This window comes from Trypanosoma cruzi, genomic scaffold, assembly GCF_000209065.1.
Source record: "Trypanosoma cruzi strain CL Brener 1047053517115 genomic scaffold, whole genome shotgun sequence".
NCBI lineage: Eukaryota > Euglenozoa > Kinetoplastea > Trypanosomatida > Trypanosomatidae > Trypanosoma > Trypanosoma cruzi.
The window spans coordinates 17,523-43,424 of NW_001849496.1; the positions used below are offsets into that span (position 1 = coordinate 17,523).

The 25,902-nt window shown below is 49.5% G+C and overlaps 11 protein-coding genes across 11 annotated transcripts, besides 48 other annotated features; all 11 read right to left on the minus strand.

Moving 5' to 3' along the window:
- Positions 1-24,232: a sequence feature (heterozygous, Esmeraldo-like haplotype).
- Positions 127-186: a microsatellite.
- Positions 279-301: a microsatellite.
- Positions 406-436: a microsatellite.
- On the minus strand, positions 461-1,666 carry Tc00.1047053503897.170 (citrate transporter, putative; the record flags this gene model as incomplete). Its single annotated transcript, XM_809854.1, has 1 exon — positions 461-1,666. The coding sequence occupies one exon, from the start codon at positions 1,664-1,666 to the stop codon at positions 461-463; it is 1,206 nt and encodes a 401-aa protein (XP_814947.1).
- Positions 1,702-1,721: a microsatellite.
- Positions 1,924-1,947: a microsatellite.
- Positions 1,990-2,009: a microsatellite.
- Positions 2,012-2,842, minus strand: Tc00.1047053503897.150 (hypothetical protein, conserved; the record flags this gene model as incomplete). The annotated part of the gene is made up of 1 exon (XM_809853.1): positions 2,012-2,842. The coding sequence occupies one exon, from the start codon at positions 2,840-2,842 to the stop codon at positions 2,012-2,014; it is 831 nt and encodes a 276-aa protein (XP_814946.1).
- Positions 2,274-2,299: a microsatellite.
- Positions 2,982-3,017: a microsatellite.
- Positions 3,062-3,082: a microsatellite.
- Positions 3,412-4,254, minus strand: Tc00.1047053503897.140 (hypothetical protein, conserved; the record flags this gene model as incomplete). Its single annotated transcript, XM_809852.1, has 1 exon — positions 3,412-4,254. The coding sequence occupies one exon, from the start codon at positions 4,252-4,254 to the stop codon at positions 3,412-3,414; it is 843 nt and encodes a 280-aa protein (XP_814945.1).
- Positions 3,426-3,445: a microsatellite.
- Positions 4,540-4,560: a microsatellite.
- Tc00.1047053503897.130 (hypothetical protein, conserved) lies at positions 4,683-5,765 on the minus strand (the record flags this gene model as incomplete). The annotated part of the gene is made up of 1 exon (XM_809851.1): positions 4,683-5,765. One exon carries the CDS (start codon positions 5,763-5,765, stop codon positions 4,683-4,685), a length of 1,083 nt encoding a protein of 360 aa, XP_814944.1.
- Positions 6,118-6,138: a microsatellite.
- Positions 6,310-6,334: a microsatellite.
- Positions 6,365-6,435: a sequence feature (GA-rich).
- Positions 6,646-6,681: a sequence feature (AT_rich).
- On the minus strand, positions 6,758-7,678 carry Tc00.1047053503897.120 (hypothetical protein, conserved; the record flags this gene model as incomplete). The annotated part of the gene is made up of 1 exon (XM_809850.1): positions 6,758-7,678. The coding sequence occupies one exon, from the start codon at positions 7,676-7,678 to the stop codon at positions 6,758-6,760; it is 921 nt and encodes a 306-aa protein (XP_814943.1).
- Positions 8,123-8,148: a microsatellite.
- On the minus strand, positions 8,167-10,449 carry Tc00.1047053503897.110 (plectin-like protein, putative; the record flags this gene model as incomplete). The annotated part of the gene is made up of 1 exon (XM_809849.1): positions 8,167-10,449. The coding sequence occupies one exon, from the start codon at positions 10,447-10,449 to the stop codon at positions 8,167-8,169; it is 2,283 nt and encodes a 760-aa protein (XP_814942.1).
- On the minus strand, positions 10,929-14,696 carry Tc00.1047053503897.100 (hypothetical protein, conserved; the record flags this gene model as incomplete). Its single annotated transcript, XM_809848.1, has 1 exon — positions 10,929-14,696. One exon carries the CDS (start codon positions 14,694-14,696, stop codon positions 10,929-10,931), a length of 3,768 nt encoding a protein of 1,255 aa, XP_814941.1.
- Positions 11,383-11,461: a microsatellite.
- Positions 15,093-15,114: a sequence feature (AT_rich).
- Positions 15,303-15,324: a microsatellite.
- Positions 15,365-18,001, minus strand: Tc00.1047053503897.90 (hypothetical protein, conserved; the record flags this gene model as incomplete). Its single annotated transcript, XM_809847.1, has 1 exon — positions 15,365-18,001. The coding sequence occupies one exon, from the start codon at positions 17,999-18,001 to the stop codon at positions 15,365-15,367; it is 2,637 nt and encodes an 878-aa protein (XP_814940.1).
- Positions 18,295-18,324: a microsatellite.
- Positions 18,709-18,738: a microsatellite.
- Positions 18,800-18,822: a microsatellite.
- Positions 18,867-18,898: a microsatellite.
- Tc00.1047053503897.80 (deaminase, putative) lies at positions 19,121-19,729 on the minus strand (the record flags this gene model as incomplete). Its single annotated transcript, XM_809846.1, has 1 exon — positions 19,121-19,729. The coding sequence occupies one exon, from the start codon at positions 19,727-19,729 to the stop codon at positions 19,121-19,123; it is 609 nt and encodes a 202-aa protein (XP_814939.1).
- Positions 20,057-20,093: a microsatellite.
- Positions 20,390-20,415: a microsatellite.
- Positions 20,492-20,517: a microsatellite.
- Positions 20,670-20,691: a sequence feature (AT_rich).
- Positions 20,704-20,756: a sequence feature (T-rich).
- Positions 20,899-20,931: a sequence feature (AT_rich).
- Positions 20,978-21,035: a sequence feature (T-rich).
- Positions 21,076-21,120: a microsatellite.
- Positions 21,347-21,379: a microsatellite.
- Positions 21,777-21,797: a microsatellite.
- Positions 21,819-21,863: a sequence feature (GA-rich).
- Positions 21,888-22,409, minus strand: Tc00.1047053503897.70 (hypothetical protein, conserved; the record flags this gene model as incomplete). Its single annotated transcript, XM_809845.1, has 1 exon — positions 21,888-22,409. The coding sequence occupies one exon, from the start codon at positions 22,407-22,409 to the stop codon at positions 21,888-21,890; it is 522 nt and encodes a 173-aa protein (XP_814938.1).
- Positions 21,995-22,016: a microsatellite.
- Positions 22,570-22,606: a sequence feature (AT_rich).
- Positions 22,684-22,730: a microsatellite.
- Positions 22,847-22,943: a sequence feature (T-rich).
- Positions 23,280-23,301: a microsatellite.
- Positions 23,310-23,330: a microsatellite.
- Positions 23,587-23,689: a sequence feature (T-rich).
- Positions 23,691-23,723: a microsatellite.
- Positions 23,776-23,798: a microsatellite.
- Tc00.1047053503897.60 (hypothetical protein, conserved) lies at positions 23,837-25,762 on the minus strand (the record flags this gene model as incomplete). The annotated part of the gene is made up of 1 exon (XM_809844.1): positions 23,837-25,762. One exon carries the CDS (start codon positions 25,760-25,762, stop codon positions 23,837-23,839), a length of 1,926 nt encoding a protein of 641 aa, XP_814937.1.
- Positions 24,233-24,524: a sequence feature (areas merged during assembly that could not be assigned to a particular haplotype. This can correspond to areas where the two haplotypes were merged or to regions with more than two copies in the genome that were merged during assembly.).
- Positions 24,355-24,401: a microsatellite.
- Positions 24,525-25,902: part of a sequence feature (heterozygous, Esmeraldo-like haplotype) that runs on past the window's edge.
- Positions 25,767-25,791: a microsatellite.

A 25,902-nucleotide genomic window follows, 5' to 3' on the forward strand; every position in this document is an offset into this window, starting at 1 on the left:
CTATTGGGGAATACGCATCTGAGTGTTAATTGCATCCAAAGCCCTGTAACAGAAAGTGTCCAATAATAGCAGTCCCCTTTCCTCGTGTTTTACTCCCTCCATTTACCCCACAGACTCGCCCAGAAAACATACACACACACACACACACACACACACACACACACACACACACACACACACACATACTTACATGGCTAATTGGGGTGTACCAAAAAGTAAATCATAGTAAAGAACTGAGCTCCTCACATTATACAAGAAGATACCATAAAAATTAAAATTAAATAAATAAATAAATAAATAAGAAACACACAAAAGAGTGTTCTTTTATTTTTTTGTGTTTTTGCGTCCCTTCCCTTATTTTTATCTCGTCCAATGAACCACCCACAGCCTCTCTTTATCTCTTTCTATATATATATATATTTATTTATTTATTTATGCACTTTGGTTATGAATATGACAATCATTTCTTATTGCCGGCGTTACCGTCAGCCATGCGTCGAATGACAGGAAATATGGTAAAGGTAAGTGCCACGTGTGTACCCACATGCACACTCCGTGCAATAACACCCGCGTAGAAACCAGCAACCCCACGCTGATGATAAATGCTGCGAAAATAACTCATGCAGCCCATCCTATGCGGTGACCCACATTCATTCGACATCATCCATGTCACTTTTCTACTCCTGTTGCTCGTGTTCTTTCTGTTGTTGTAAATGACGGTGTCATGTAACGTGCCGGACTGCAGCTGTGTCTTGATGACATCCACGGGTTGTGTAATTAGAACCGAAAGCACACCCGCAAAGAAACCGGCAATTCCATTCCAAAAGGGATTTTTTCTTCGTTCCTCCCGCAGCCGCCTCATCCACTCCTTCTCCGCTTCGCCTCTCACACCTTTTCTGTCATGCCATAGACCGATAACGGCATCACTACAGAACGCATCCATGACAAACTTTTGCACCGGGAATCGCAGGGATTGGTTGAGCCCTTGTTTCACCATTGTCGCGCTCACGCCACTGTAAAACGTGCGCCGAAAGCCCTTCTCCCGCAGCATCAACCGCACGGCACCAACGGTACCAAGCGAGTGGTATCGCGGGAACGGTTGCTTGGAATCATGAATAAGTTGTGTCTTCACGCTTTCTGTTGGGCCTACGGCACACAGCGTCTCTACAAACCCCGCAAAGAAGCCGCAGACACTCAGGACAGGTAGACTAAGTATCACCTCGTTATGCACACTGCCATCACGGCTGGTTATTCTTTTGGCGGTCTCCGTGGCCCACTCGTATGCGGCCCAACGGGAAGCCTGTTTTGGCATGGAGCCCAATAATACCGGTACAAAGCCGCGATATAAACCCAATGGACTGTGTTGCTGTACAGTTCTCTTCACACAGTCCCACATGCCACTGTACACATGCGCTGACGGAGACGAAGACGAAGAGAAATGCAAATGAGAGAGCTGTTGAAGCTGAAGATGCGTCTTGACATACTCTATCGGATACGTGACGATGGCCTCAATACCACCCGTCAATGCACCGGCAAGAAAAGACCAAAAGAGGGCATAATAATCATAATTCACGTTGCAGGTTGGGATTTCACGCCCTTTCGATGATGGAAAAATGTGAACTGGAACCAAAGGCACATCGGCCGTGCTGCCAGCCAACACAGACATGGCCGCGGCTTAAACCTAACCGATAAGAGGAGCAAAACAACAACAACAACAACAAGAAACGGAGGAGTAACCAACAAACGTAGTCGGAATTATCCGGCCTGCTGGAGACAAGTGAAAACTTCACCACGTTGAATTTTGCATTTTCCCACTATCTCCCTCACTACTTCTTCTATTTTTTCCCCCCACATTGGTAGGCAATGCAATATATATATATATATGTATATTCGTTTTTGAATACGCATCGAATACTCCTTTTTTCTTTCTCTCTCTCTCTCTCTCTCATGGTCTCAAACGTTCATCACCCTTCCTTGCCTGCGTTTAGGTTTTTTTTTTTTTTTTTTTTGCTCAATAAAATTGTTGGGGAGCTGCTCCACCGCCATTTCCCGCACTGCCTCCACCACCTTTGCCAATGTGAAGGAAGTGGCAGTATGGTCCACGCCTGCAGCCCTCCCGCGTGTTAAAAAAGGCACACACCTTGCCATACAACGCATTGTTCACATGACGCTCATTTCTTCGTATTTGCGAAAGCCGATAGTCCTCCGAGGAGGAGGATGTGAAACTTGGAGGAATTATCGGTGTACCCAACACGGATGGCGCTGAATTGGACTGTTGTTGTTGTTGTTGCTGTTGTTGACTGTGAGTGTACATGCCACCATCTATCACAGGTGGCGTTTCGTTTGATAAAAACAACATGTTGCTATTCTTGCTACCATTATTTGGCGTGGCTGAAGTCAGCGGGGTTGTCGACACGGAACCTGCCGCGTGATAGTACGGCGGGGCGGTGCCCGCATGCGGTCTAGGTGTTTCCTTCGAATGGATTTCAGTGTTACTGCCACTCCCACCCGCATTTCGTGCGTGCACAGCAACCGTAATGAGGTCCAGCGACGACGGGTCGGAACAGTTAATGCCACAGTGGCCATTCATCGCAAAGTAGAAGTCCATCAACGCCTGATGCGCCACGTGCGGTGGCGAACGCAACGAAAGAAGATTCGGAAGCGTCACGGACTGCACCTGCTCCGAGGGAAGTGGCTGGTACGGGGAGGTCTGTATCTTGCGCACGAGACACACGGCAGAGGGGGCGGCGTGCTCGACCACATAATTTGTTTTCACCGTCCCCGTGGAGTGATAGGGGGGTGGTGCTGGTCCCGCCGCCGCACCTCCAGCGACGGATGCCATGCGTGCGGAAATGAATATGTTGACAGTGACGATGGAACGCCTGCTGCTGCTGCCGCTAGTGGTGCTGCTGGGGCCGTCACTCCAAGCTACAAGGGAACCACAAAACCGGCGGACGAAGAGACCAAAGACAAAACCCAAGACAACAACGACAACAACAACAACAACAACAACAACAGGCTTTTGCCCCAAACAACAAACAAACGATCAACATCAACTACAACACACACACACACACACACAAACCATCCATCCAAATGTTCTCTTTTGTTACTCATCTTTTACTTCCCCCACTCCACCCCTACGCCAACACGTCTGTTCTCCACTTCTTCACTTCTCCACAATGACCCTTGTTGTAATTTTTCCTCCGCCATCTGGCCCTCTGCCAGCGGAAAAGACTTCCAGCACAGCCGCAGCTACCGAAGGGAAGAAACAAGCAAAGAAACACTGCAAAGATAACCCGTCTGTGTCAAATAAATGCGGCCAACTCGTCATCAGCTCACATACGTAGTACATACACACCGGCACACTGCTTTACGTATACACGGCCATCAATTTCGCGTACGTTTAGGCTAAGAGTCTCCGTTGCTGCTGCTGCTGCTGCTGGCTCCACCAAGCTCATCATCACTTACGGACTCCATCTCATCATCATTCCCAGACTGGATGCCCTCGCTCCGTTCAATTAGTGCAACATTCCCGCGCGAGTGGTAACGCGCTGCCTCCTCTGGTGGAAGGGCCCAAAAGTCATCCAGACTATTCTGCGGGTTAGACTGGAGGAATTTCATCATGCCCATCAACTCACTCATTGCCCACGACTCTCGCTGCCGTATTCGGAAAGCCTCGGAAGAATTCTGTCTGCGCTGTTGGTATTCTTCATCCAGTACTGGGTAAAAGTCCCCCGCAAGACACATGTGTTCCCCAATAAACTTCATCAGTCTGTAACGGCGTCGCGGATGCACCGTGACGTTGCCCGTATGCGGACAAGGCAGAAGAAGAATTGGATGACGGGGTACTGTGACATCCTGCAATAAAATACCCGCATGCCCAAACAACTGCCGAGGATTTATATAAGGCGTGGTCACGGCTACACGAGATGGCCTTTCGTTGAGGTGGATAATAAAGAACGATCCATCTTCATTCTTATCCGTGAGGCCAACAGTTTCTACATCCATCTTATGTGGCAAGGCGGAGGGTGTCGTGACGTGTCCCAACCTGTCATCAAATTCTTCACGAGTTGAACTGTGAAGAGGCATTGACTCCTCGTTTGTGTGGAAAGAGGCAATGGAAGAAGGGGATGGACCGCTTTCATTGCCATGACTCCTCGCCTTCTTGTCATGAGTACTATTGTCACAGGAATCATCACGTTGTCGTTTTCGAGACTTTTTACGACTGTCCTCCCCAACATGTCCCACCATTCGTGGTGGTTGCCTCCTCCCCCTAGTTGTCCCTTCCCGCTTCCCACCACCGAAAAAACAAAGAGACACACACGCACAGAAAGAGCGTTCGGCCAGGTTGACTTTGGACCCTCCTTTCTCTTTCCTACTGCCCACGGGACAATGCACAATAACACCAACGCGGAAGCGACATGAGCACGCGCGGCAGGAGGGATGCAGAGAGGCATAGAGCAAGAACAAAAGAAAAAAAAAACTCAGAAGCGACAAATAATCAATGGGAGAGAGCGGAAAGTTCAACCGGTGCAGACACACACACACACACACACAAACGTCGAGACGCCAATGGGTGTGGCGATGACGATGGAAGGAGCAGCTCGAATATCCAAAAAGATCTAAATGCTGGATGATACCACCGGTTCTTTCCTTCGTGAGTGGTGTGTGACCCGCCTTCACATGTCTCTCTTCCTCCGCAATGTTCCAAGCAGCGGGGAGTGAGGATCCGAGTGCTCATCATCCGCATCCGGGTCCTGCCACTCACACGCCTCATTCTCTTCTTCTCCCTCTTCATTGCTGGTAGTGGTGCTTCCGCCACGCCCATGTCCCCACGTGGATGCCCCTTCAGAAGGTCTGGTAAAAGGCTCTGTGTGATAGGAGTGCTGCTCATGAAAGTGCACTCTGGCACGCGCATTCAACGAGTGTGAGCCTCTGGGCAAAACCACCTCCTCGTGCCTTTCTATTCGCCGTGAGTCCAGTCGCACCGTCGGTCGCCCACGCACTTCTTCCTCCTCTTCCACGTCGTCGTCATCCTCGCCAAATCCACCGTAATTCAAAGCGTCAAACGAAACCCCGGAGCCTTCGCGTGGTCCACCGGCACTACTTCCAGGGGTTTGCCTGTAGCGCAGTTGTCGAGGCGACCACGAGGGACGCCCTTCTTCCAATATGATATCATCATCGTCTTCCGCGAACGCTCTCCAGCTGCCGCGTGGCTGCTCTGCCACAGTGTTCGTCATAGCCGTCGGCCCAAGGAGGTCGGTGTAGCGCTCCGTGCGATACGTCGCATCCGCAGATGTTGATGGTGCCTCATCTTCGTGATGTCTGTACGCATACGAGGAGGAGTTCCGGCGACTGGCTGGAGGCGCGTGACTCCGTGCATAATGCCGTGGCTGTCGCATACGTGAATGCCCCACAAATGCGGGGGAGACACGCTGGTGCATTGTGTACGTTGTGCGTGGCTGAAGAAACGGCATGTCGCAGTGATACCGCAGCAGGGCGTTGCGACTCGCGTTGTAATATGCCATAAGCAAGTCTGGGTGGTCTAACGGGGAGCACGAGGATGCCGTGAGGGCGGCACGGCTCACAGTAGAGGGGTTGTAGCACCGCTGCGGCAGTTGCTGTTGGCGGTGTTGTTGCATTTGCTGCGTGTTGTCGTTGTGACTACCGCCGTTTACATTCATGTGACTGTCCGCACGGGCTGCCGCGGGGTCACTCAGAGCCTGGTGCACAAACGCACAAAATAATTCTTCAGTTATCATTATCTCCCTTCGTCTTTACTGCCCGCTGCCTACGCTCCGCTGCAATAACGCCCTCCGCACGTAAATGAAAGAGAGAGAAAAGCAAGGGATGCACACTTCAATGCCACCTCCCGTCCCCCACTAAAAAGTAAACAAATTCACCAGGGAGTTCTCTCATACAACACACAGAGATTGACCCCACACGGAGCGAGGCAAAGTGAAAGAGGGAGGGTCAGCGGGAGGCAATCATTCATGCATGCATGCATGAAAGGTGGGCTGCCTTACTTCATTTCATTCTGTAGTTTTTAAAGTTAGATTAAATATCGGTCTTCGCAGGAATGTTCATTATGTTTCAGTCAATACACACACACAGAAAAAAAAAAAAAAAAAAAAAGAGGCGGCACACCAATTGCACATACAAATTAGAGGCATCCATGCATGCATACATGCCCACACCCACACCCGCAAGGGAAGAAAAAAGGGCGCATGGAGATGACACCTTCAATCCAATCCCCAATAAGACAGGCGGAAGACAACGAGCAAACAAACACATCAACAGGAGCTAATATATATATATATGTATGTATATAAATTAAGGAACGGTGGGAAAACGCTCGCAACTTCCTTTCCATTCCCTTCTTTGTCCCCTCCCGTTCACTTTTTTTTCCTCCGCTCTTCCTGCCATCCATTCACACGGTCCATCATTAGCGAATGTCTCTTTTCCCAATTCCTTTTCTTTTTTTTTTTTTCCTCCCTCCGGCACGCATCACTTCTTCTCTACAGGCAAGAGAATGAGGAAAGTCATCATCAGCCCGCTCATGCACGTATGCCGTGCGTACAAACTCCACCACCTCCCTCCCACCGCCCCGCGGTAAATAAATAAATGGGTACTTCTCACCTCTTTTTTTTTTTTTTGATTCTTTTATTATTATTTTTTCCCTTCCTTCTGCCCTATCGACTAGTGCGCCTTTTGCCGTCATGCCAAACAGCCCGTCTTTCAACCATTGCAGATCTCAGCTAACGGGGCCAGTCACGCGGAACTTGGGATGCCCCTTGCAGAGTGCAAACCCCACAAGCGTACCCGCCGCTGTGGGCTGCCAGTCAAAATACAGAATGCATACAGCCCCTACCCAGCAGGCGTAGCGCACCCAGCCGTTAAAGCTGTTGAGAATACAAATCGGCGAGAACCCTTGGTGCAGGTACTGCATCACAAACAATGCCGCCACAATGTCCCACGGGCCAAACTGCTTCTCTGCCGTGTTGTTCGTCATGTAATTAAACGTCCACATCAAAAAGCCAGACGCCACAGCGGTTACAATGCAGTAGATCATGAGACCACGTGAACCCACCGTTGGTAACACGCTGTGGCACATGGTGTGTAAAAGCATCATCGCAAATGCCATGGAGAGAAAGTTATTCATTAAAAGGGAGTGTAATCCCCATGCAAGTGGCATCAGCCGTGCATCAATACCCCAATTATCCAACCACCACTTCTCTTCCACGTTACTGCCGGTGCTACAAAGACAGAACACTGTAAAAAGAATAAAATTGAGGGCATTTGCGCTATTATATATGTCGGGAAACCGCACGTAATCGTCCTTTAGTCCTTCCAGATGCGCACGGAATCCCGTGGTCTTTTTACTCGTCTTATTACCTCCCTCACTTTTCTCTCCCTTTGCTTTTGGATGCTCCGCCCCATCGTTTTTGCTTCCGTCAGCTTCACTCTGCCCACTGGCGTGATTAGCGCGGACACGTACCCATCGGCGCTGCGTGGCGAGCGCGGAGATGAACGGTGCGGCTTGATAAAGCATACGATTGGGGACAAGAAGGGCATATCCAACGGGCCGCATCGCACATCGACCATGACGGCGAACAAATGCCTCAGGCTGAAGCGTCAAAAAGGAGGCCCCCAAAGTGCAGCGCAGACGTAGCATGAAGGGATCTTTTTCTTCCGTGTGCCTTGCCTGTTGCAGGCCCTTTCACTCTCTCTTCTTCTCTTTATTGTTTCTTTGTTATTTTTTTCCTCGCGAGTCGTTTGGTTTGACTGCTGCTCTGTGAACGTAAGAAACGTGCGGGAGACTCCGCACGTATGTACGTCTATGTATGTATATATGTGTGTGTTTGCCTCCCGTCACAACAGTGCCCTGCTGACGGTTGTAGTTCGGCCAAAGTCAGGCAAACAAGGGACGCTGATAGGCGCAACAACAACAACAGCAAAAGGCAAATATGTCGGCACGAAACGGCGGTGAGGAAGCAATCCCACCACAGCCGCAAAAACTACACACACATCACATCAAAGCTCGATTGTACACAGACAGCGTAAGGAACCGATAGAAGATAACGCACAGACACAGACACAAGATATTTTTAGAAACAACAAAAGAAAAAAAAAAAAAAAGAAAAATCGCCCCACCCGCAATCATCAGTCAAAGACACCAGCAAGAGGATCATAAAACGTGCTGCTGAAGGGGTTTATCTCTGATGTACCCTTGATCAGTTTGCCTTGATTAAGCCCGTAAGGCACACCTGGGCTTTGAACGACCCCTGCAGCGACATCACTCGCCTGCCCCAAAGTTGGTTTCCCCGGCGTTAATGATTCCGTCGTCAATTTGGTCGGCTGCGTCACGGTAATGTGGGGAAACGCCTTGCCACTCAAGGTCTGTGACAGTTCCATCTCCTGCGTCTGTGGCACAACATTTGTGTAGCCACAGCACTCCTCGCAGCGACGCAATCTCGATTTCACTTCTAATATATCATCCTGCAGCATTCGCTGCTGCTTGGCAAGCACGTGCTTCGTTAGCCCAGGCGCTCCAATATCCTGCACATGCTCAATTTGGGCAAACACACTCCTAACATCCTCCTGCAACACATTCATGCGGTGATCTAGGCTTGCCATCGTTCTGGAGGGTGCCGATAGCGTGAGCAACCCTTCACGGAGCGCCCGCTGCTCCTCTTCCAGGGCCTGCAGAGCGACATTGACACGCTGCATTTCATGCTGCATAGATGACAAAGACTCTTGCTCGGTGATATGCACAAGGCGCCGCACCTCATCCTCTACTTGCTTCTGTAGTCGCAACGTTGCGTCATTCGTAAACGTCTTAATCCGGCGAGCCTCGTTATTGAGCCGATTTTCCATCGACTCCTCAAACCGTCGGCTTCGCTCTTGCATCAGCACGGCGCTGTCCTTCAGATTGTTCTGCATTCGTCGGAGTTCCTCCTGTGTGTCCTGCAGAAGCCGTTGTGTTTCATCTGTGGAAACTTCCTGAGCCTGCCGTGCCGCGTCAATTTGCCGCGCTGTCTCACCTCGCAGTTGGGACGCCAATTCACGCTCCAACCGCCGCCCGGTCTCTGAAACCTGCTCGATGGCCATCCTCACCTCCTCGCGCTGCTTTTCAACGGCAACGCGCAATTCATCCCGCAGCCTCTCCTGCGCCGCCGCCAAATCATCCAGTCGCTGATGCTCGGATCGCACAATCATGTCGGTCTGCTGCTCATGGACGCGTCGCACTTCCGACAGAACCTTCGCGTGCAGCACATCCAGCTCCGCGGCCAAATGTTTTTCCTGCCGCGCAGTTGCTGTGGCCTGCTGAGTCTCAAGGCGCGCCATGTGAGACTGAATCAGCGTTTTCTGCTGATCCGAGAGCCCGTCAATGTCGGTTTGGTGTCGTTGCACGGTGCTCACGCAGCTGTGCACACGAACCCCCAGGCGTTGCTGCTGATCCATGACTTTTTCAATCTCCACGATACAGCGGACAAGGTCCTGACGAAGCACATCGACGTCGAGGCGAAGGCTGCGAAAATCCAGCGGTCCGGCAGCGGCAGGCGATGGGTCAATGGCAGCAGCAGAGGCAACACCGTTTTTAGCTGTCGTTTCTTGTGTGCTCGTGTTCACAGTGCTGCCACCCTTCAACCACTGCTGCTGTTGCTGCTGTTCACGTAGGAGTTGCTGGAGGTGCGATTCAGCAATACTCTTAACGCGGTCCTCCATCACTGCATCAAGTTCTGTGGCAACGAGGCTCCGTAGCGCCTCCTGCTTCAGCTCAAGCTGAGAAACACGCTCCTGTAGCCTCTGAATAAGCTCCTCGCCGCCGCCCCCTTCCAGTGGCGATGCTTCACGAAATCCATGAAGGCGCTTCAGGACTTCATCTATCAATTCTTCGCGTTGCCGCTGCATTTTGGTCTCCAATTTGCGTAGTTTCATTTCCATCTCCTGCACCTGCTGCGAGGTGTGTTGCTCCACACCTTGAGTGCGCCTCTCCAGCTGAGAGTGCAGCGCCTCCACCTCCTTCTCGAGGGCACTCTGCCGCACCTCATGCAGATGTGACTTCTCCTTCTGCGCTGCCGATGCCGCAATTGCCTCGGTTGCTAATTGCATCACCTCTTCCAGGTGGCGCAGCGTCAGCTCACTGCAGGGGGTGTTGTACCACTCCCCTCCCCTGCCACTTTTCCCTTTTTCTTTTCTCTCGCCCACTGCGCCGACACGCGGCTTCTTTGGGACACTCGCCAGGTCACCTTTTTTGCTCTTCGCGGGGGTGGCGTCCCGACCTTCCTTTGCCGTGTTTTCCAAGGCGTCGACACGTTGAATGCCATCTATACGTGTCAAGAATAATGAGCGCAATTCATCCACCTCCTCCATTGCAGCAATGATGGCGCGCTCCATCGCAGCAGAGCGCCGCTCCACGGATATGATGCGCTGCTCTAACATTGACTCCTCTTCGCTAGCTGCAGCCACGTGTTTATGTATCTATTCTGTGTCCTTAAATTATCGATAAGGCGAGAATAAAAAAAAGTAAGATCAAGATATATATATTGTAATCCTCCCCAATCTGCACGCCTCTGTGTGTGTAAATATATTTGCCGGAATCCGATGAGGAAAGGGCATTGAAAAACAACGGCAACCACGCAAAAAAAAAAAAAAAATATAGTAAGTGAGATTTGCAGCCAGCTACATTACAGGGAAATAACCCCCCACACACAAAAAGGGCCTCTCACTCGGGTTCACGGCTGTGCCAACGTGTACGCGTCCAAAGAAAAAAAAAAAAAATTCAAACGAGAGAACAAGGAGAATCATCATTCGCACGAGTAGGGATCGTGACAGCCCTCTCCAATAAGCAACACGCAGAGAAACGAGCACATGTACGTACGTATATGTATATACAGAGAAGGCAATACGGATGATAATGGTCAGAAACAAAGTTTCAAGGCTTTGGCAGCCTCATCACGAACATCACCGGATTTATCCTCCACCAGCAATCTCAGAAGCTGCAACACCACCCCGTTCTTCTCCTGATCCGTGAAGGTGACTTTGGATGTACGGGCTGCGGGGGTAGATGCCGAATTGGAAGAACCGGCAAGGATTCCATACAACTCCTTGGCAACAACAAGCCGCACGTTCAGCACCGCATCGTGTCCCAGATGGTCGAGCAATGGAAGAAGAATAGACTCCTTGTCGACTCCAAGACGAACCGCTATGCGAAGAAGCGAACTCCGGCTAAGATACGTCGCCATCGCCTTGGGGGACCTGACAATCAGTGGCCACAGCGTGTCATTGATAAAGACATCATCGTCATGTTGTTGCTGATTGTGGTAGGGCTTCTGCCTGTTACTTTTGCTTCTGCTCGCGGTGCCGCGGGAAATTCCACCTCTACTACCGCCGCCGCCACCGCCGCCGACAGCAGCCATTCCAACTCCACCGACGCCACTGCTGTTGCCATCGCTAGACGGGGCTGCCTGCAGCTGTGAGCGCGCCGCTGAGAGTTGGTCGCACATCTTCTCCAGCGACTCCAGCGCGCTATCTCGCACTGCCTTCACCTTGTCAAACAGGACTTCCACCAGAAGTGGAAGCAACGCCTCCTTGGCAAAGCCATGAAGCGGGTTGACACCATCTTCAGCCACCACCACGCCGCTTGGGCGTCCTGCCGCGACGCTGCTCTCACGCAGGCCATCCTCAAGAATGTGGGTCTCGCCCCCTGGCGGCAGTGAGACCGCCTCTACCGCGGCCAGTGAATTTGGCGCCAAAAACTTCACACACATCTCTGACAATATCCTCGCGTAGCGCTCACGATAGCGCCATACTTCATGACGTGAAAGGCTCTGCAAACACGCAATAAGGGCCTCTCTCCGCAACTGGGCCGCCCCATCCTTCCTGTGACTACCAATTGTCGCCGCAAGTCTCCCCGTTTCCACGGCACTGCTCACAAGAAGAGCTGCCAGCTCCGTCACAAGCGCAATTTGCACCGTTGGACTCTTATCGGTTAGTAGCATCATAAGCGACATGGTGGTGCCGTCCAGATACTGCAGCCACGTACTTTTTCCAAGTTCATCCACATGCAGATCACAGGCCATGACCATTGCGCTCAATGTTCGAGCAAGCGCGGAGAGCCCAGCGGCTGCGCCCGCCCGTACACGTTCCTCGGGATCGTGCAAGACGCATGCACAAGAGGAAAAAACAGCATCAAACAACTTTGGAAGTAAATGCATCAAAATACTGACAGAAAGCAGCCCTCCGTGCCCATTGCCGCCATTATTTCCAGCCTTCTTACCCACTGTATCCAATTTGGTGGGGTCCGCATGGCGGGCCTTCGATACACTGCTGCCTTCGCGTGTCTCCGAGACCACAAGTCTCTTTGACTTCATATCAACAACAACACCCCGTGGAAACACGAGACAAAACATACCTTGTCCCAGAGCCCGAAACACACCTGCAGCACACACAGAAATGACGCAGCGCACTTCCTCCTCCTCATCGCGCACAAGTTCCCGCATATGTCTGTCGCGCCCTTCCACTGAAGACCATTGCTCCACATGCAACTGACATAAAAACTCTGTGCATACTTCCACGAGTGCGGGACCGTCCCTGGGGTCATCGTCACCAACCCGACGCAAAACCTCAACAACTGCCGTTGTAATGTGCGGCAGGCGCTGCGTTGCCAACCACCTCGTTCTCCACGAGGGTAACGCGGCCAACCCGACCACGCAGTCACGATAGATTCTACATAATTGCAACAGTCGATCCATCTTTTCCACCAGCGTCAATTCCGAACTGCAATCTCCTTTTACTTGCAAGAAGTCTTTTATCGTGTGAGGACGCAGTAACTCGTCTAACAGGTGCTGCACCCCATCAATGACTGCCTCAGCAATGCCAGAATCGTGGCACACTTCACTCTCTAACGGCGGCCACATAGCATGCGGTGTATCCATGCCTTTCTTCTTGAACTTTTCTTTTATCGTCGTCGTCTTCGCTTTCACACTGCAATCTTCATTCAAATCCTTTTCATCATCGCCGCCTCCACCTTCTTCTGAGGCGAATAAGGTAGGAACGGGGGCAGCGATTGCCTGCAAGAAGACATCGGATACAGAAAAGAAACTCAACCCTCCCAGCCAATCCAGTGCTCCTGCAAATTGACTCCGTGCCGCACTGTTCGTCCATTGAATTAGTTGTGGCAACGAGCTCAAAAGACTCATGCGGACCACGCGGTGCATGACCGGTGCATTGCCACCCATAAATAAATTCCAAACCTCGCGCTCTGCCGCCCCAAGACCTCCACATCCCAATGCAATGGAACTACGACACTCCGCAATTGTGGAGGAGGTCGCTGGGTTCCTTGTGACGATCAGGCGGTGTTCAGACAGAAGCATCATCAAATCCTCACAAGGCCTCTCTGCCCCACTGCTGATTGAGCGACCAACATGTGTTCGTGTTGTGGTGAACACAAACGTCACAAGTTCTTCTGTGGAACGTAGCAGAGATGGGGATGAAGATGGACGGAGTTCCTGACGTCGCTCCATGCGCTCAAACCAAGCAATACATGAGAATACATTGCTGATACACTCCACCGCGGAGCTCACCGCAGCAGCGTACTCGGACTTCAACATCGATTCCATAAGACCCACAAAAAGAGTCCATCGAGAACGAAATGCTTCACGCCGACACGAGTTTTCTGTGTAATCATGCGCCTCAATTGCATTGCCACTTGAGGCCATAATGGGTCCTTCCGCCTCCGCCTTCTCTTTGCTTACGTCACGGAGGAATGTGGCAACGGAACTACGCAGGCGGTTCGCGTAAAGATTGATTTGAAAGGGGTCCCACACCTCTGTGGTGCTGCCCAAAGCGGACTTCCCCGCGTGATATTTTCCAGTGTTCCAACCACCTCCATTACACCCGGTGGAGTGCCGCATCTCCACTCTGTTTCTTGCCCTCTCCCTTCTTCCACTATGACCACCATTTGTTGTAAAAGAAGAATAATTCATACCACCACTACTACTACCGCCACTTGTGTCAAATGTAATTTTTGGTTCATCGCCCAACTCGGCCCCATCACCGCCGTCCGGCCAAACCTTGAGATACTTCGCCTTCCAGTCGCAGAGGTCAGGGTTACGCTCGAGGGGGACACCAAAAAACAGCATTGGGATAACCACCTCGACAAGGAACCGACGGACACCGGCATCGTTGGAGGCACCCATGCTAACCACCACGGGTAGAAGGTTTTCTAGCGAGAGTGGCCGACCACTGTCTAAAAATGAAGTCACTGGACGTACGTTGGACGATGACAAGAATGACCCTGGCTGCCGCTGATACGTAAACGTGGATGTTGCAAAATCGATAAGAGCCATGCCAGTAACAAAACTGAGCTCTGCATCCTCCTCCTCTATGCAGCGCAGTAAGTACGGGATAACCTCCACCTTGGCCCACCGTGAACCTAACGCCTGTGCAAGGGCCGGTAGGCGGAGCACGGCATCGTAACGGGACCGTCGCCGTTCGCCTGGTTCCTCGTCAAGATCCTCCGCACCGCCTGCAGTTAGTGGCGCCTCTTCACGCCAAATGGCATCCGCGTCGGCATCCGCCCCGCCCGCTCCAAACGTCGCGGGATCCACGCTAAAAGGATCCGCTGGGGGAAGTGGCCAGTGGATGAGATCCTCCACAACCGAAAGGACCACCGTATTGTTATCCATCACCTCAATCACCCTCCCCGAGTTTATTTTATTTTAAATGTGTTCTTTTCTATCAAAAACCCCTAATCTCCCCCTCCTCCACCCAAAAGATTTTTTTTTTTTTCTTTTTCTTCTTCCTTCGGGTCTTCCTTCTTCACTCGCTTGACCCTTTTGTTTAGTTCGCTGGTGCAGTTTCCACCACCGCCACTACTTCTTTTCCTGCCCCATGAAGATGTTAGAAAGGGGGTGTATGAAAGGCGTTTGCACATCCATTACACGGGGTGAAAAGCCAAAGCCACGTTACCCCACCACGTGAGAGAAAACACGGAAAAAACAAAACAAAAAAAAACACGGAGAGAAGGATGGTACCGTGAGACTCCTTGACGTCAAGAAATACACCCAAACACACTCACACACATAAATTTTTTTTTTTTTTTAACAAAAAGAAAAAAGGAAAACTTAAGCCGCAGTTAATCGCATGTATATTTATAAGATCGGAATGTTTTGCTGACGTCCCTTTTGATTCCATTCATTCCATGTTTTTCCGAGAGGCAAAAGGAAAGAAAGGAAACCCAGCAATTTTGGGTGCAAATAGGATTCCCTCGTAAAGGTACACGGTCGACCAATAAAAAAAAAAAAAAAAAAAAAAGAGGTGTCCAAAGGAAATAAACGGAGAGAAATGGACAACGCTACTGCCCGTCAAGTTTTGCGTACTGCAGCACCAAATGTCTGCCGTAAAGATGCGTGGCTTTGAGAGTCTCCAAGGCCCGTTTAGCCTCCTCCTCCGAGAGAAACTCCACAAAAGCAAATCCACGATGATTGTTCTCACGATGAGATGAAAAATGATGGCTTTTACGCGGCAAGCGCACACTGCGAATCTCACTGAAGGCAGAGAAAAGATCCCGTATGTCTCTCTCCGTGGCCTCAAATGGAACATTCTTGACAACCAACTTGAGCGCGTCACATCCGGGCGGGACATGGCTTCCCTGACGTGCCGCCGCACCTCTACGAGCTACAACAGCCGAGGCCTTTGCGATGTCGTCTTCCTCTCCCTCTTCCACTGGAGATGCCGTGGCCGCAAGCCCCAATTTGGATGAACCGGACATTGTCGCTGTTGCTGTCGCGAGCATCGCCGTGGTCTGCTTGCTCGGTACACATGCAAGTGTTCGTTTGGCAAAACTCCTCCCGTTAAGCCGCTGCTGCACATACTTGAAAGTACTCTGTTCCTTCAACGTGAGGAAGGCGCGCCCCTTGTCTTGTTCAAACGCTAGCCGCTCAATGTGTTTTTCCGGCACTTTGGCGAGTCGGGGGCAGGTGTCAAGTAAAAACACGTAGAATTCCTCCTCATTCGACGTAAACGGAATGTTTGTGATGAAGAGCGTAAAGACAGGGGCAAAGGCTGCATTGCCGCTCGGTGCATCCAAGTCGGCCTTCTCCACGTCGTGCGGCTTCGCTCCATCCGTGGCAGAGCTGGTGTCCTTTACAGGCATCTTCGTTTTGTCATCGTCGTCACGCCCATCTTCATCGTCATTTGTCACGATGGCGCCAATGGGGGCCCACTCCAGGAAGAGCGGTGCATTTTTAAACAATTTGTACGAGAGTCGTTGAAAAGCCACACGTGCATCCTGCTGATGGGTATAGCGGAATAGCGCAAACCCGCCCGCGGATGGGAACGCTGTGGCCTCCAGTGCCCCGTAGCGCAGAAACATCTTACTCAACTGGGCTGCATCATCCGGGTCTGTCGTCTGAATATTCTTCACGAGGATTGTGGTGTTACTGCGTGTCTTCAACAAATTCTGCCGGGCACTCTCCAGTAAACCAAAGTCAATCCCTTCATCGCCCAGTACCTGTTGAATCTCCGTCGTCAGGTAGGCCTCGGCAATGGCAGCACGCACGGCGGCGCCTCGTGCATTAACAGAGATGACGGCATCCGGTGTAACACCAATTCGCTTTGCCACCAACTCTACAGCTGCATGACTATTCATGTACATCGTGTTCCATCCCATCGTCGAGCCGTTTTCATTGCGACGCTCCTGCTCCTTCAGGCGCTTAAATGCACTGTTGCCCGCCATTGCGGCCGCGTCACCGTGAGATTCGAGTTTCTTGGTGTACGGATCGTCCTCTGCAGCGCTGACGCGTAACAATCGGCCCATAAAGACAGCACCACGACACAATGAAAGAGCCCGCATGGCATCCTCCACCCGCACAAACTTCACAAATGCTGCGCCTTTACTCTGCCGTGTGTCTTTGGTCAAGGGAATATGAACGGCCTCCACAGAACCCACCAGCGAGGAGGCGAACTGCTTCACATCATCTTCCGTAGCGATGTATGGGATATTCCCAAGGCGTATCCGACGGCTTTCTTGTACAATCGCCTCCTGATCATCCTTTTTGGAAGAATCATCTACACAAGATGGCTGCTGCCGTGACTCACTCCCCACATCCTCCTGTTGCTCTCCCCCAGCATCATCCTCATCATCGCCTATGTTTCCATCGTCTTCATCCACGACCCCGTTCCCTTTCACCGAGGAATTCCTCCTAATTGTCGCCTCTGTTCTGGTCGCTATTGAGGCTAAGAAATCCAAATCACTTACTTTTCCCAGCGCCTGTTGCCGCTCCAGTGCCCGTCGCTCATTCTCCTCTTCGTCAAGGGCGTCATTCTCCTCGTTGATGTGGACATCATATTCATTGCCGTGGGCACCACCCATTACGGTGCCGCCTTCCACGGTCCGGGCGTTGGATTCAGCGGACTCCGGCAGTAAAACCTCTGTGGTCCACGTTGGGCCGGACGTTGCCTTCAATCGCTCGGCGATAAATTCCTTCTTCCGTTCGTTCTTCTTACGCAACTGGGCATCTTCCTCCATTTCCATGCCGCCTCCGTCCCCCTGCTCCGCGACCGTCTTCTGTCCCCCGTCTCGAGGACGCTTCATTGCCCCACCACTGCTGCCCGCAGTTCCTTCACCGTCCCTCTTACCCGCTGCGGCGCTCCGCTGCGGCCGCCCTTCCGCTCCTTCCATTTTCTTTCTCATGTTCGTTGTCACACCAACGTCAGCAAGACCCTTCGCCACCTCAACCCGCAACTTCGCGCTGCCAAAGTATGTGCCATCAAAGTGCCGGACAACAAAATTACCACTGGCGGCATTGCGAAACCCCATAAATGCCATGCGAACCACACCCCTGCCCTTGCCGGTGGACTGAGACCGCTTGATCACACAGTCCGTGATCTCTAAGTGAGGCCCAGAGGGCGGCAGGGAAGCGAGTAGATGACGTCGCAGCTGCTCCTCCGTGCAGTCACGCGGAAGGTTCAAAACGCGCACACGAGACATGCACGAAGAGGGTAAAAAGAAAACGCGTTGTTCCACACCGGCCGCGCCCCTTCAACCTCCCTTTTCTCAATCCCCTCGTGTGAGATAACAACAACAAAAAGGAGAAAAAAAAGAAACCTATTCCTTTCCTTCAATCCCTCTGCTTTGCTCAGCAAAAAAAAAAAAAAAGGCAGAGAATAAAACACATTACAGGCTATGGGACAACATGAAATAAAGACATATACACCCGTGCTGCAGTTCCCCCTTTCATCGGATGATTTTTGCGGATGCAAAACTATTGCCGCCCGTCAAATCACACACACACACACACACACACACACACAAACCGCCCACGAACAAAAAACAAAAAACGATCAAATTCCACACATTTCCCCTTCACCGCAATGATCCCTGTTGTGCACATCCTCCCCTTCATCAAAGAGAAACACACACAAATACACACACTTTCCATGGGCTTCCGGAGTGTTAGTAACGATTGAGGCACACACGCACCTGACTCCAATAGTCGTCAGAAAATGGAATCGTCCCGGGAACCTCCGGATTAACGGCAAAAAACGCCATGCAACATGTTAGTCGAACCGTACTAAAGAAAAATCCAAGAAGAAAGAGGAGTAAAAAAGCCTTCATGAGCCCAGTCGCCAGTGAATCCAAAAACATCCCGCTCCTCCTCTCACACAAACACACCGTTCAAGCAGCAACCGCAATGGCAACAACAACAACAACAACAACAACAACAAAAAAGAATCCCTCGCACACCACTTTGAGACTCTTTTATCGAGTTACTCCCTTCGGTTACCATGTGTATGTGTGTGTGTGTGTGTACATTTAAATTTAAAGGCCCAACAGAAGATCAATCAAGACAACCAAAAAAAAAAAAAAAAAAAAAAAAGAGGAAAAGCCATAATTAAGACAGACGCAGACAAAAAAAAAAAAAAAAGAATGAAAAAGGAACACAGGCAATCAAACTCCATCACCCCTTTTCATTCGATTCACGCACCTCTTGTGTGTGAGTGTGTATGAGGAATGTACTCGACAAACGGGCGGAAGGCAAAGTGCACAGACACACACACACACTCCGTACAATGCCATCATTGGCAAATACAAAGGCATTATTTAACCTCAAATATCTTTCCGCCTTCGCTTGTGGTCAGGCGCAGCGCTGTTTTCACGGCTGTAAAACTCCTGCAATAACGCTATCGCCTCTTCGGCTCGGTGGCCCCCGCAACTCTCATAGGCAGGGGCGCTGGTGGATTTCGCCGCATGCACCGCGAGTACTGTGCCGTTTCCACCAAAGCGAGGATTGCCACACCCAAAATAGACCTTCTTGATACGGTTGTACAGCAGCATGGCGGCACACATGATACAAGGCTCCACCACAACATAAAGAACATACCCGGCAAGGCTTGCAGGTGGTTTCCGCCCCTTTTCTGCCGCATCGCGCAACAATGCCTCCACAGCCACAAACTCTGCATGGGCAAGAGCGTGGTGCTCCTTGTTAGTGGCATTGCGTCCACGTGCCGCGATGAGGCTCCCAAGCGACGCTTCACTATTGTTGGAATTATTATCATCTAAGCGTCCTGCATTGGCCGGACATGACGCCTCCGCTGGCACTAAAACACAACCTACAGGGACTTCTCCCTCCGCGAGAGCCGCCCGTGCCTCCGCAAAGGCGGCAAGCATAAATGCATCACAGTACACCACCTTATCGTTGTTGATCCCTTCCCCCATGACGGTGGATAACAGCAATACTATTATTAACGACAGCTTCACCGTGTGACTTTTCCTCACTGCAAAGAAATAAAACAAAAAAGCAAACGACGTTCGTGTACATATCCAGACTACATGTAATATACACAAGGGAGAAAAATAAAGAGAAAACAACAACAACAACGACATACTCATTGATCCCCAAGCCACACCTAACAAGACAGTTGACTCCACAAGTTTACTCAAAATAGAAGGAGATAGAGAATTATGTTTCATACACCAAAGGTGTCGACGCATTCGCACTTTATTTAAATCCAACCCACTGTTCCTCTCTCTTTCTCTCTTTGCTACATATATATATATATATATATATATATATATATATGTTAATGCATTGCCTGACAGACCAGCAAAGAGACAGGCGACATCCACCACGCATTTCTTCCTTCAAGGGACTTTCACTCGCGTCCAGCAACTCCAATCGCATCCAGTGAGCCTTCCTTCGCCATCCCTAATGGCAAGAGGCCCCGCTTCGCCATAATCGCCGCCAACCTGTTCGTGTGCTCGTATAAAAAGCCAACAGGACCCGTAATGTGTTCACCGCTCTCATTCCACTTTACTCGTCTCGTCACTTACACGGGAGGATGGAGTAAAAAAAAAAAAAAAAAAGAGGACGCATCAAAAAACAAAAACAAAAGCAACAACAACGACCGGACAAGAGAAAAAAAAAGAAGTCCCTCCCCAAACCACACGGGACACGTTTGCATACGCAAATTTTTCAGTAAAAAAAAAAAAAAAAAAAGAAAAAATAAGCAGGAATAGAAACGTTGTGTGTGTTTGTGTGTAATGAGGCGTTAATATCATTTGAGCCAAAGTCGAATAAAATGGCCCGCAAACAAACAGGAGAACAATATGTGAGAGAATGACATTTAAAGAAGATTTATTCTTCAAACAAACACACAAAAATAAATTAAAAAAAAAAACCCCTCCTCCCCAAAGAAAAAGAAGAAGAAGAAAAAAAAAAAAAAAAAAAAAAAGCAAAACAAAACAGAGGAAACACTAATGCTCGTTAAAGAGAGAAAAATATTCTTCTTCTTCTTCTTCCATTCTTTTCTCATCCTTTTACCCTGTTGTTAATCATACTCCACTCCATTCCTCTTTTCCTTCACGCTCTTCTTGACGCATTTCTGTATATAAATATAAATATAAATATATAATAATTAGTAGGCACTCACGTGTATGCTAACACCAAGAGGATGCATACTTATCAAGAAAGAAGAAAAAAAAAAAAAAAAGAAAAAAAAGGGAAAAGGAAAAAAGAAAAAAAGTGTGTTTCCCAGAAAAATAAACAAAATGTCGCCTTCTTTCACACAAACACAGACACACACACACATACACTAAGACACACACACTGAGACACACTAACCATCTGTATATGTCGTCTGTTTGGACTTAAATGCAGGTTTAGGAACATTACACAACGTGAAACAAGTAAAATGAACACCGCCAAATGAAAGTAACAAGAAGAAATAAATAAAAAAAATGCATCGGAGAATGAGTAATTAGGAATAATGGCAAAAGAAATAACAAAGGAGGATATGGGGCGGCACGGTATGTGTGTGTGTGTGTGTCCGCATGTAATAATAACAATAATAATAATAATAATAACAAACACATCTCCCGTCCCACTATAAAAAGTAATAAAGTAATACTTTCCTTATTCATGGAAACACACATGCATACATGCACACACATTCTCTCCTAGTCCCCATTAGTTCCCTTTGATGTCTCTGTGTTCTCTGTGTTCTCTTCCCGTCTCTCTCTCTCATGAAGGTAGATTTCCCTTTATCCAGCACCGTCTTCGGTTCCCCCCTCCTCCCCTCCTCCCTCGCCCTTTAATGCCTCCGTTGTTATGTGGGAACGTCTCTTCGCTTCTCCCTTTTTTCCCTTCCTCTTCTTCAAGTTACATCGGGCCCCCCCCGCATCCTTTTCTAATTCTATTTTATTTTCATTCTTGTTTTGCTCTTTCAAGGCGTCTTTGATTTCATTTAGTTTTCTCTTCGCTTAGTCATTTCATTTCATTTCATTTTTTTTTTTTATTATATCCCAGTCTTTCTCTCTCTCTCTCTCTCGCACGCTTTCTCTCTCTTCCTCTGTTTTCATATGCCTCCAGAAACATTTACTCACCGGTAAATATATTGTACGTCTGGCGGTTGGCGTACCCCGCGCCCGGACGAAACGCGCGGCTAGCGACAGGCGTCACGGCTGGTCCCTGTTGTTGTTGTTGTGGTGGTGGTGGTGGTGGTGGCTGCTGTTCGTGCTGGGATTTCTGAGGCGACGGCGACTTGCGTGAGCGGCTTTCCTCTGCATCTATCGTAATCACCAATTCTCTTTCCTCTCCCGCCGCTGCCTCGTTCGTGAGATCGCCTTCGTTCCTTTTTTTTTTGTTGTTGTTAGCGTTCGTCGGGACACCGGCCACGTGTTGCTTGTCGTTGCAGTCAAACGCCCTTCCGCCGGCGTAGACGCCCTCCGTGTGGGTGGTGTTCCACTTCAGCCCGTCCTGCCCCATCAACTCCTTCATGGTGTTGCCGCCAACGTGCTCGCGGTAGAGGCGGCTCTGGCGCACGCAGGGGCGGTCGCCCAGCAGGTTGCCCTGATTTTGCGTGAGCGACGGGTTGTCGAGGTGTTGATGGCCGGGCATACGGAACACGTTTGCACACACACACACACACTTACACTTACAAAAAGGAGCGAAAATTAAAAATAAATATTTCCTCACTCTTTTGTGTTGCCTTCGAGTCTACACGGTTGGATGCAAATCCTCCCCTTTTCCACCGTTACTCTCTCCGCCGGGGGTGTACTTAATTTTTTTTTTTTTTAAATATATTTTTATTTTTTGTTTGTTTGTTTGTCCCTCCGCGTGCGTGTGGGGATAAATGAATGGAAAGAAGTGACGGTGAAATGAGCGGACACTTAAAAAAAAAAGAAAAAAAAAAAAAAAAAAAAAAAAAAGAAAAAAAAAGTGCACATTTGCAGAGAAAAATAAAAAACATCTCCACCCACTCCCCACTCCCTCCAGCCACGGGCCCTGGGAGCCACTCACGCCATGCGTTGCAGAAACAAAAACCCAAAGCGGGCAAACGACAATAAAACAACGACAACAAGACAGAAGAAAAACAAAAAACAAAAAAACAAAAAACAAAAAACAAAGAAAACAGAGCAGAGAAAAACAAAAATAACACCACCACCACCCTTTTTCTTCTCTCTCTCTCTGTTTCTCACTTATCGCTTTCGTTCTTCCCTTTTTTCTTTTTTTGTTCTTTCCACCATGCATGTTGTCCCTGCTGCCAATATAAACATGTATGGGCCCATGTATTTGTGTATACGTAGAGGGGGGGCGGAGGGGGAAGGGGGAGAGGAATACCGTCAGAGCAAATATAAATATAAATAATCCTGCACCATCTTCTTCACTTTATGTGAAATGCAAGTTGTAAGCAATTAAATTAAATCATGGATAAATATATAAATATAAAGCATAACAAAATTTTTCTTCTTTTTCTTTTCCTCCCTGTTTTATTTTTATTTTTATTTTTTCTTCACCCCCCTCCCCTCCCCTCCCCTCTCGCTCTCTCTTTTATTTACGCACACACACACACACACACTTTCAGTCAATATCGCTCTCGATCACTGTTTTCTCATTTCCCTCACGTACGTTTCTTTACAAAAAGAAAGAAAAGAAAAAATGAAGATGACATGTCTTGCTCTTACATACATTGATATTACATTGATAAATCATAAAACATTACATAAATAAATGCATTCATATGTATACACGCAAATACACAGAGGAGGCATGCATTGTGAATCCTTCCCATATCAAAAAAAAACAAAGACAACATCCCGTTCCCAAATCAAATCATAAAAAAAAAACAACAACCGAAAAACAAACAAAGTACAAATAAGAAGAAGAACAACAACAGACATATATATATATATATATATATATATATACATACAGACACACACAGCATCCAAAAGCCCATTCAAATTGCCATTAGTCGTGTACTTATATATGTATATATATATATATTCAATGTCCCCGCCGTGTTTTTTTTTTTTTTTTACTTTTCACGCAACCCCCTTCTCCTTTTTGCACACACTTTTCTTTTTTTTGTTCTTCACATGGCATTTTCCTTGAATTCTTGTTTTCATCTCCAATTTTGACTCATTTGCCAACTCCACGGCGGAAAGCCAGGCCTCGATGCCCCGAAACCTCGAGACCGCCCCACCCGGCAGTTGGTGCTCCTTCCTGTCGTCAGTGGAATGACGCACACACACCGGCGTGTCGACTGTGACTTGAGGGAAACCCGCTCCCGCCATCGCTGCAGGAGCATCATTCTTTAATCCCTCCATCTGCTGGTGGTCATCCACGCCATCACCCCGGCGCGATCGGTTCGCCACCGCCGGAAAACTATCCGGAACCACCTGCCGACACGATGCCACGTATTTCGCCAGCAACGCGGCGTTGCGACGCTTCGCCTGCACCTTAAGCTCATAAATGGCCTCTTCGGCCGCATATGCTGAGATCTCCATCGTCCTTTCCCCATCAACGCATGTGGAACAATGTGTCCAGAGGGACGGCTGTATGTTCTCATCACTATTACCATTATTATTGTTGTTCTTATTATCATCAACATCAAAACTCTGACGGGGGTGGTTACGCAGCCTGAAACTGGCCAAACCGGCGCCAAATGCACACGATGAAGTAGTAGTGATGCTTAAGGCGTCAAAAATTTCCCTATCATTGTGATAGCTGTCATCTAGGCTGTTATAATGGTCCTCTTCGTGGCAGTAAACCTCCAAGGAAGAGGGCTCTTCATCTGTAAGAGGATTTTTCCCTTCTACACAACACAGATAGGCCTTTGCAAATAATGCCGCCAACCGGGAAGATTTTTGTTTGCGTTCATAGAGACAAAACGGAATATCGAGTTGTGATGCTCGCTCGGATACATCAAAGTCATAAACGCCTTCATGCGAGTGCTGTCCTTGATGCCGGACCTCTTCCACGCCAGCGGCAACGCACCGCAACTCTCGCGGAGGGAATTCGGAGTTGATTTTGTTTACCCCTCCACGAGACGCATCGTCGGCATGCCCATGATTCGTATCCCTTATGACAGCATGCCTCTGTGAATGTTTCTTCATTGCCCCCGTGTCCTCCTCTACTCTGCCGTCGCACTTGGATGGACGCTCTTGCTCAAAATCCGCTTTAAAAGGCAATGATGATTTAACGGATTTCATGCCATTTGAGTAAGTCGTCGGCACAGAGTCATCTTCCAGCGCTTTCCGCGGTAACTCTGCAAAACCAACCGGGGTTGTCCTCGCCGTTGGGTTCAGCCAAGTCCCTGTGCTCGTCAGGGCATCTGCTGTGCCACTTTGTGCCGTGGAATATGGAGAGAAGAAAGCAGCAGGGGCCCCTGTGTGGCTTACCCTAAACACCATGGTCGCGTCATCGGATTCATTGTGTCTCACTGAATCAAGAGGGGCATTGGTGATATTGCTCTGATCTGCTACACGTGACAACGTTGAGGCAGACGGCTGCACCAATTCTTTTTTTTCAGAATACTCCGTATTATCGCCTTTTGCCCCACCGGCATCACGCCTTCTACAGGATACGGGGTAAGAATCATTCCGTCGGAGATGAATTGTAACGTTTGGAGGCCCATGGTGGTGGCAACGCGAAGTCACCGTCTCTGTTGCCAGAAAGGGCTCCGCAAGGGACGCAACATGTGGCATCATGGAATTGGCGTTCTTGGTTGTCCTCGTTGAATTTACTGCCGAGCCAGTAATGATCGTCACGGACACCGAATGCCTGGGTGTGGGGCCGTAAATGTCACATAAGCTTTGCCCCGTCACGTCAGTGAGGGTCCATCCCCTTCGTTGCCTTTGGCTATCGTCCTTGACATGACTGTGGTGGTGCGGACCAGGCCAGTGATAACGCCGCGAAGCACGGCAGCTTGGGTGCTTCTCGACGCGCTCTGCAAATAGGGCGAGCATGCGGACACACACACACACACACGCACGCAGGCGCAAACAAACACGTACTTCTCTCCACGGTGCCGTAAAGGAAATACGCTGCGGTGCTGTGCGAGGGTGTCCGCACGTAAATTGTGTTTCCCCCCCTTTTTTTTTTTTAC